Source organism: Carlito syrichta, unplaced genomic scaffold, assembly GCF_000164805.1.
Source record: "Carlito syrichta isolate Samal-C Ts95f unplaced genomic scaffold, Tarsius_syrichta-2.0.1 Scaffold305222, whole genome shotgun sequence".
Taxonomy (NCBI): domain Eukaryota; kingdom Metazoa; phylum Chordata; class Mammalia; order Primates; family Tarsiidae; genus Carlito; species Carlito syrichta.
In genome coordinates, this window is record NW_007249318.1 from 1 (window position 1) to 9,604 (window position 9,604).

At 40.1% G+C, this 9,604-nt stretch overlaps 1 protein-coding gene across 4 annotated transcripts in view; it reads right to left on the minus strand.

Annotated features, from left to right (window-relative positions):
- Window positions 1-724: 724 nt before the first annotated feature.
- GPBP1L1 (GC-rich promoter binding protein 1 like 1) overlaps window positions 725-9,604 on the minus strand; it is a 50,010-nt gene continuing 41,130 nt past the window's right edge. For all 4 annotated transcript variants that reach the window (XM_008061365.1, XM_008061366.1, XM_021714097.1 and 1 more), the window contains 2 exons: window positions 2,813-2,885; window positions 725-944 (listed from right to left, as the gene is read on the minus strand). In XM_008061365.1, the coding sequence (XP_008059556.1) occupies window positions 745-944; window positions 2,813-2,885 (273 nt within the window). In that variant the 3' untranslated portion in view covers window positions 725-744. The remainder of the gene's footprint in view (window positions 945-2,812; window positions 2,886-9,604) is intronic.

The window sequence follows — 9,604 nt, forward strand, 5'->3', positions numbered from 1 at the left end:
TTCCAGCTACTTGGAAGGCTGAGGCGGAAGGATCACTGGAGCCCAGCAGGTCGAGGCTGCGGTGGCCGGGAGTACCAGTCTGGGTGACTGAGTGAGACTCCAAGTCAAAAAATAAAAAATAAAAATAAAAAATATAAAAAGAAAGAGTAATATACACTGTTAGTAAAGATCACATGTGACCAGCAAAGCCTAGAATATTATCTGGCCTTTCACAGAAAATTTTACCAATCCCTGCTATAAATGGTTGGGAACCACCAAAGGGATTTAGGAACGAATGAGATATGTTCAATTGTTTTAGGATGATCATTCTGGCAGTTCTGTGGACATAACTATAGACAGATGAGAAAGTAGAAGAGTATACTACAACAGTAATGTGATATGACAAGATCCTAAATAAGGACAACATAGAGGGAATAACTGATAGGGACTTTGTACCTGCTTGGCTGGGGAGAATGAGGAGGAAAGAAACAGCCAAGGCATGCAAGCTGACTGAGGAGATGGAAGTTGAAGCTATTAAAGAAAGTTGAAAATCAGAAAGAGTAGGTTTACCAGATGAAGCTAATATGCATGAGAGGCCTAATAAAAATCCAGTTTGCAGCATAAGACTCTGAAGACAAAGTACAATACTGTACGTATACTGAATGAATATCTGGTGAATGACTTGACAGGGCAAACAAATTTACTAAATTTTTTCTGATTTATTCCCAAAACTCTGTTGTATAAGGTTCTCATACTGATTCTAACTCATACCTTAGAAGGAGGTGGTGCAGGCTTAGGAACCAGGTTCTTATAGACACTTGGAACCATGGATGACGATTTGTTCCCATTTGCATGGTGAGATCCTTGTAAGGTGAATGCAGCAGAAAAGGCAGCAGCAGGATCCTCTTTGGAAATTTTTTTGATAACTAGCATCTTGGAGGGTTGCTTGGCACTAGGTGGGTTTTCTGGGAAATATAATAGTGGAGAGGCAAAAGAATGTCAAACCTGTTGTGCAACATGAAGCAGTTTATACAAAGGCCTCACTTTCAACAAAGAGCTGACAGTTGAGACAGGGATAAACATTTCCTGGTGTGTACCTAGTAGATATACTCAAAAGTGAGACTACTTGAGAACTGTAGGAAAAAAGGCAGCGTACGCAGCACTCGATACTAAACTCATAAATCAGTCAGAAAGTCAAAAGATGTTAGCAGTTCCTCAGGGGCCCAGCATGTCTAATATATAGATCAATCAGGCATGAACCAAATAAGAATATATCCAAAGGCAGTAGCTTCTGTCAGCATGGGAATGGAGAGAGATGAGATAATTAGAGAAAGGAACCTGCTACGGGACCCTCTGATGAGGCAAACTGGAACAAAGATATATGAGTACACCGTTAGGAAAGAGAAGTCACAGCATCACCCTTAATCCTATACTCTGGATCCAAATCCACTATTTAGATATGTTAAAGACTACCCAATAAAATGTATGGCTATTAACATGTCTAAGGAAGGGGCTGGAAGAGTTCAAACCGTAAATGTCAAAGACCTCAATGCCACAGATTAGGTTTCGTTTGAAATACACTGATTCATATCTGTCAATTTTTTATAAGTCTAGCTATTCCCAACATATACATACAAACAAACATGCATACATTTATATATGCTTTCCTCTTGCCCTACACAATAAGCACCATTTCTAATTGTCAAAAAAACAAGATAAAAAACCCACCACCTGGAACTTGGCTAAACAAAATAGTACATCTGTAGTATGTGATATTACATAACCTTTCAAAGAACACTTTTAAAGAGTATTTAATAATATAGAGAAGCCAGGCAGGTGACATGTGTCTGTAATCCCAGCTACTTGGTAGGTTGAAGTGGGAGGATCGCTTGAGGCCAGGAGGTCAAGGCTAGCCTGTGCAACACAGCAAGACTCCCATCTCTTAAACACACACACACACACACACACACACACACACACACACGAATACATAAAGATATTATTAGGTATTCCTACCATGTGTTTAGAAGACAAGTGTAATACATAAAACATAACTGTTATAAGCAAATTAGCAACATTAATAAAAAATTACCTCAAAACATTTATTTTAATTTATAGAGATAGGGTATTCCTATGTTGCAGAGGCTGGTGTAGAACTCTTGGGTTCAGGCAGTCCTCCTGTTTTGGCCTCCCAAAGTGCTGGGATTACAGGTGTAGGCCGCTGAGCTCAGCCCTGCTCCCCCACCTTTCTAAAAAGAGACAGAGTTTTGTTCTGTCACCCAGGCACAGTGGTGGGATCATTGCTCACGATAGCCTTCAAATCCTGGGGTCAAAGGGTCCTTCTGCCTCAGTCTCTGGTATAGCTGGGATTATAGGTGCATGCCACCATACCTGAATAATTTCTAATTTTTTTGTAGACAGGAGGTCTGTCTTTGTTACCCAGGCTAGTCTCGAACTCCTGGCTTCAAGCAATCCTCCCACCTCAGTATCCCAGAGTTCTGTTATGGGAGTGCCACACACCTGGTTTTAAAAATTACATTTTATGAACTTTATATTACTTTACTTAAAATCAAATTCAGGGCTGTACAAATCTCTCGGTTGTCTGTATTCTGATTCCACTATCACAGTTACATTTCAATGGTATTTTGGAGGGGAGAGTAATCTATAGTTGTAGACACTCAGATTACTGAAGACTAGATGTTAGTTACCATATGTAAATGGATGAGATGAGAAACAAGAAAAACAACAACAAAAAGAGACAAAGAATTTGTGCTTCTTTCCCTGCTAAAAAAAATTATAAAGTTGTGCCTTTAAAATGGCAAAATCTACCTACCCCACACTCCAGAAGGGGTCCCAATAGGTCTGCATGGCTGATTCTGTTTGCCAGCTTCTGGATTCAAAGAAGGCTAGGAGAAAAGGGATATGAATGGTTGATACAGAAAGCTGATCATTCTGGCACTTTTCACAAAGTAGCCATCATCATGGAACCGATCAAATAATTACATATTAGCATTTACTAATTTAACACTGCATTCAGAATTATAACAAAAATATAGAAAATGTTGAAATGCAAAATCAATTATTATTATGCAAATCTTAGGTTCTAAGTTCCATTTCCTTTGATATAAGAGGGATTTTATTTTATTTTTTGAGTTGGAGTCTCACTCTGTCACCCAGACTGGAGCGCAGTGGCCGCTCCCGGCCACCGCAGCCTCGCCTGTTGGGCTCCAGCAATCCTTCCGCCTCAGCCTTCCAAGTAGCCAGAATTACAGGCATGCGCTACCACGCCCGGCTGATTTTTTTTGATTTATTGTAGAGATGAGGTCTCGCTGCCCAGGTGGGTCTCGAACCCGCAGGCTCAGGCAATCCACTCACCTCAGCCTCCCAAAGGCATGGGATTACAGGCTGAGCCACTGAGCCCAGTTTTATTTTTTAAATAAACAGACTAAATGTGCAAGGTCCCACCTCCTTTAGGATAGATATGTGTGCCAAATGAGGAGGCAAAGAAAGCTGGATGAACAAGAATGTGAATCATTTTCCTCAGATTTAAGGAGGACAATGTGGTTGGTGAAATGTACAGTATTCTCCCCTCATTTGTAAGACTGCTTTAGGGCAGAGGCAGACTATGTGCCAGGGACCGTGCTAGGAATACAAAGGCAATTCACATAATTAAGAAGAGTCCCTGACCTTACAAGAGTCACAATTTCACTACAAAGATCAATTGTAGACAAATAAGTACAATAAAAGGTTAGAAAGACTATGATAAAAATTCACATTAGGGAAGGAAGAGTACTAGGGCGGAGTATTAATTTCTCTTGAAAATGGTATCAGAAAAGGTTTCATTACTGGTGAATTTTAAGAATTCTTAAAGATGAATTCCAAAGCTGGAAAATGGGTGCTCTCAGGAACAGAAAGCTCAATTGAACACTGCTAGAAAAGCATTAAAAAAATAGAATATTTACAGATCACCATGACTAGTGCTAAGGGAGGAGGGGACCCTTCTGTGGGTAAAGAGAAATAACTGGCAAAGAAGGCAAGAGCCAGCTTGTGGAGGATCTTTTAGGGAGATTAGATTTTATCCTGCAGGGTAATGAGGATCCATCCATGCAGTTATGTGATCCAATCACCAATTAACAGTCACTCCAGTAGCAGATTAAAGGATGAATCTGAGGAGTTTAAACATCAACTAAAAGATCATTAAGGAGATCAATTCCATAGTCCAGGAGGGTACAAAGGCAACAGGAGTAGGGAAAGAGATGAGGGGGTGAGGGGGGAAAACGGAGAAGAGTTAAGAGCAACAGACTGGACTTAATCTGGTAAGAAGATGAGAAAATGGCTTTTCAGCATAACTTCCTGTAGAACAGTAGACAAATAACAAAAAGACACCCAGACTACTACAGAGCTTCTGAATCAAAATAATCTAGAAGGAGGGCCCCAACAGGTATGTATTTTTGAAACTGTCAAGGCAAGAACAACTCTAATACAAAAACAGCACAAATGCAAATCACACTACCAACTCACTATATTAATGGACAAATCAGTGATGGAATATGAAGGACAAATACATTCCTCTAGATGGAGTAGTATAGGCAAAAGGAGTTCCCACAGATAAAAGCGGTGGTTGTTTTCTTGTTTAATAGGCATATGTTCTTAGTTACACTGTATATTCTCAGATATACTGGCCCTATTTATGTAGTATCTTTGATCTCTTTCCACTGAGTTTTAAAAATGAAAGGTTTTTTTTTTGAGTTGGAATCCCACTCTGTCACCCAGCCTGGAGTGCAATGGCATGCTCACGGCCACCCCAGTGTTGACTCACTGGGCTCCAGCGATCCTTTCACCTCAGCCTTTCAAGTAGCTGGAACTACAAGCATGTGCTACCATGCCCAGCCGATTTTTGATATATTGTAGAGACGAGGGCCTGCCAAGTTGCCTGGGCTGGTCCCGAACTCGCAGGCTCAGGCAATCTACTGGCCTCAGCCTCCCAAAGTGCTGGAATTACAGGCTGAGCTACTGAGCCGGGCCAAAAATGTAGTTTTAAAAGTTTAACCTTTTGCACTGGGGGACATCTCACAAATCACTGACCAGCAACTCTCTTGCACTTTTTAACGAAATACTGAAAAACGAATCACTTCACATTAAACAGTATAGCGTCGGAATCAATTATTTTATTGTAATGATATTTGGCTTACAATGGAATTTGACATTGAGGAACTTATTTATGACAAAAAAATTAAAATTATATATCTTATATTTTTCTAACGTGGTAATGTGTGAAAGAGTCACCAGTATCGTTGCAGGTTCATTGATACATATTGTGCAACAGTAATTTGTCTGACATTTTTCCCTGGTGTTTTTTGATTTGAGCAGACAATACAGTCTCATCTCATTTTCTTCCTCCTACATTAATAATATGTAATTTATTGTCCAGCTTGTTGTTCGAAGATGATGTGGAAGAATACACTTGTGATTCCTGAAAACCACTTCTCAGCTGTTTGATCAGAAGCTTGACAAATCTAAAATGGGATATGGGATTTTCATTGTTTCTGAATGGAAAACTTCAAGAATACATACACTTTTGAAAAATTTGTGCTTGCATAGGTTTGTCCTGTTTAGTCACCAACAACCTCTTTGTACCCTGAGAGGGAACATCCGAGTCGTTTACTAGATTTATGATGTCCCCTCAGAGGAGACATCTGAATGCAAAGCGTTATAACTACTTTACATATCCCTATTTATGGTGACCACTGTGTTGTTCTTTATTTACTATCCAAGTGTGTATCTCTCAATGCTAGTTTTGTCTCCAGATAACACCTCAACTTTTAATCTACAAGCCTAAAAAAAAATCTTGTACCTCTGTATTGCCTATAAATTGGTAGCTAGTTCTAGAGGTCATAGAATCTTTTTTAAATTCTGGCAACACAACTTCTTGGTGGTTCTGTGTTCTTCACCATGAGACACATAACATCTGGTTGTGTTCCTTTCTGCGATATTGGCAGGCATCAATGCTCACAGCCTGAAACTACTGACTCAATACAAGAAGTAAAACAATGATCCTCTAATTTTATAATTCCTTCTTTACAAGCTAGTATACTTCCATAAGAATGAACCTCACCTTACCTACTACTTGGTGATTCAATGGTACAGCGCATATAGAAAAGGTAAGATACATGCTTGTTCCCAAGTGAGGCAAGCACCATTGTGAACTCAAGATCTAATCCTATCTAATGTGATTAAAGCACTTGCAGTTACTATCTTTTATTTTATAGAGTTGACGTCTCACTATGCTGCTCAGCCTGGTCTTGAACTCCTGGGCTCAAGCAATCCCCTCGCCTCAATCTCCCAAAGTGCTGGGAGCCACCATGCCTGGTCAGTCATTATCTTTAACTGATGCATGAAACTGTCCCATGTTTGGCCTATGGAACCCTCTTCAATTTGGCTTCTAAATTCCTGATACAACTCCAGTTGCCTTTCTTGTAAATATCCTGTCCAAACATAGTATTTCAAGACCACAACCTAGGGCTGCTTATTGCTATGAAATTGTTCACTGTTTTTAGGTCTTATTCAGTGAACAGAGCCTAGAAATAAATAAGTACTTTTCTCCCCAAAATTAAAATACTTCACAATTTCTTACTGATATCTCTAATTCAAACTGAGTATCTTGAGGTTTTTACTGAACACCTATGTTTACTTTTCTTCTACAGAGAATCTTGATTATTAAGAACACAAAGGATAGAATATCATATTCAATCACTTTACCCTATATTATGCACAACAGTTTCAGGATAGCAATGTCAATATTTCACCAATTACTAAAGTGTTTATTTTTAGACATGTTCTCCCCACCAAAAAAAGAGTCATATTGTATCTACATTGTCAGCTCACATAGCTGTTGCATGCTATAATCTCTTTTAACACTCATTTAGTCATAGTTCTACAACTAACTATATATTTAATATTCACAATCATTCCTATTGTTATCATCCTTCTGGCTAGTTTGTCAGAAGCTTGTTTTTAGCTTGTTTTTCTCAGGAAAAGTCCTAGAAACAGTATTCCTAGTTCTCACATATAGATATATGTCTGTGACTTTTTTTTTCCTGAGTTGGAGTCTCACTCTGTCACCTAGACTGGAGTGCAGTGGCCACTCCTGGCCACTGCAGCCTCGACCTGCTGGGCTCCAGCAACTCTTCCACCTCAGCCTTCAAACTAGCTGGAACTACAGGCACGCGCTACCACACCCGGCTAGTTTTTTGATTTATTGTAGAGATGAATTCTCACCAAGTTGCCCAGGCGGGTCAAAAACCCACGGGCTCAGGCAATTCACTCACCTCAGCCTCTCAAGGCACTGGATTACAGGCTGAGCCACCGAGCCTGGCTTGTCTGTGACTTTTGTCAGCTTGACAAAGCATATAATCTTCGGCTCACATTTTCCTTGAGTATTCTAATTATTACTCCATTCACTTCTGTTATAAAGTGTTGCTGTCACAGTCTATCTGGTTTTTTTTCCCTTAACAACTTTAGTCACTATGTCTGTATGCCCAAAGGATAGTTTTCTTTTTTGTTCAAGTCTAGTATAAAACCATGTCTCGGCTATTCTGGTTGTCCTTTCAATTTATAGATTCAAATCTTGTTGTATTTTAGAAAAATTTTCTTGCCGGGCTTGGTGGCTCAGCCTGTAATCCCGCGCCTTCAGGAGGCTGAGGTGAGTGAATTGTTCGAGACCCGCCTGGGCAGCGAGACCTCATCTCTACAATAAATCAAAAAATCAGCCGGGCGTGGTAACGCGTGCCTGTAATTCTGGCTACTCGGAAGGCTGAGGTGGAAGGATCGCCAGAGTCCAGCAGGCGAGGCTGCAGTGGCCGGGAGCAGCCACTGCACTCCAGTCTGGGCGACCGAGTGAGACTCCAACTCAAAAAAAAAAAAAGTTTTTTTCTTGAATTACACTTATCAGTTTTTAAGCTATTTCTTTGTTTTGGTTTTCTTTGGGGGCAAGAACAGATCCTATTATATTATTAGGGTTCAAAATTTTTTTTTACGGCCAAGTTTTGATGTCATTTTTCCGGTTTTAACTTTTTATCTATATTTCTCCTTCATTTAAACAAACTTCCAGGCTGGGTGCAATGGTTCATGCTTATAATTCTAACACTTTGGGAGGCTGAGGCAGGAGGACAGCTTGAGCCCAGGAGTTCGAGACCAGCCTCAGCACATAGTAAGACCTTGTCTCTACAAAAAAAAAAAAAGAAATTAGCCAGGTATAGTGGTATGTGCCTGTAGTTCCAGATACTCGGGAGGTCAAAGCTTAGAGGATTAACTGAATCCAGGAGGCTGAGGTTGCTTTGAGCCAGGATCATGCCACTGTACTCCAGCCTGCGCAACAGAGTGAAATCCTGTATTTTTTTTGCTTTTGTTTTTTAAAAAAAGGTCAGGCATGGTAGCTTACATCTATAATCCCAGTACTTTGGAAGGTTGAGATGAGAGGACTGCCTGAGCTCATGGGTTTGAGACCAGTCTGGGCAACTTGGTGAGACCGCTACAATAAATCATCTCTACAATAAATCAAAAAATTAGGTGGGCATGGTGGCACGTGCTTGTAGTTCTAGCTACTTGGAAGGCTGAGGTGGAAGGATCACCCTGAGCCCAGCAGGTCAAGGCTGCAGTGGCTGTGAATGTGCCACTGCACTCCAGTCTGGGCAACAGAGTGAGAGTCTGACTCAAAAAAAAAAAAAAAATTTCTTTTGTCTTCTAATTCCTGAAAATTATTAGTGTTCATTCTCTTGTGTTCCTTCTTATTTAGTCATTTAGTCTTAATTTTTTTTTGGGAAATCTTTATTATCACTTCTTTCTAGAGTTCTAGCACCTTGAGTTTTCTGAATTACGGGTTTTTAAAAACTATTTTCTTAATATCAGTTAAGTTTTAAGATAGTTTCAGCGTAACACATTATCTCTTTGGAAAAGGAAGATAGCTTAAGAAATGAAGAGCTGTTGATGGGATGAAGAAACAGCAATGGGGAGATTTAACTCCCATCTTGTGTCACTCTTGGGACAGACATCCTGTCATCTGAGAATGAACAAAGACCAATTTTCGTGTGTGTGTGGGGTTTGAGGGTCATATTACTATATGTGGGACTATGAGAAAGTTCCATTAACTGCTTTCTATAATTTGGACAGTGGAATTGCTTTCTGTAATTTGATAGTGGGCGATATAGGTAAAATCACTCATTTGTGGGGATTAATTTCAGAATTCTGGAGAGATCTTTCTGTATGTTAAAGAAGGCAGCAGTGGGAGAAGAGTAATTTGGCTGCCTCTAGTACTTGACCATAAGTGCTGGAAAAAAAGATCTGTAGAGTGTTCATCAGTACACTTCAGCTTTCTAGATCCACATCTCTTTACTGTGATTTACTTAAATATCTCTATGAAGTATGGTCTCAATACAGGCAGCCTAAGAGTCTAAGGATTTTTAATTATAGTAGCCTGCGCCACCACACCTGGGTAACTTTTTGATACATTGTAGAGATGAGGTTTCACCAAGTTGCCCAGGCTGGTCTTGAACCCATGGCCTCAGGCAATCCTTTCACCCCAGCCTCCCAAAATGCTGGGGTTACAGGTGTGAGCCACTGTGCCTGG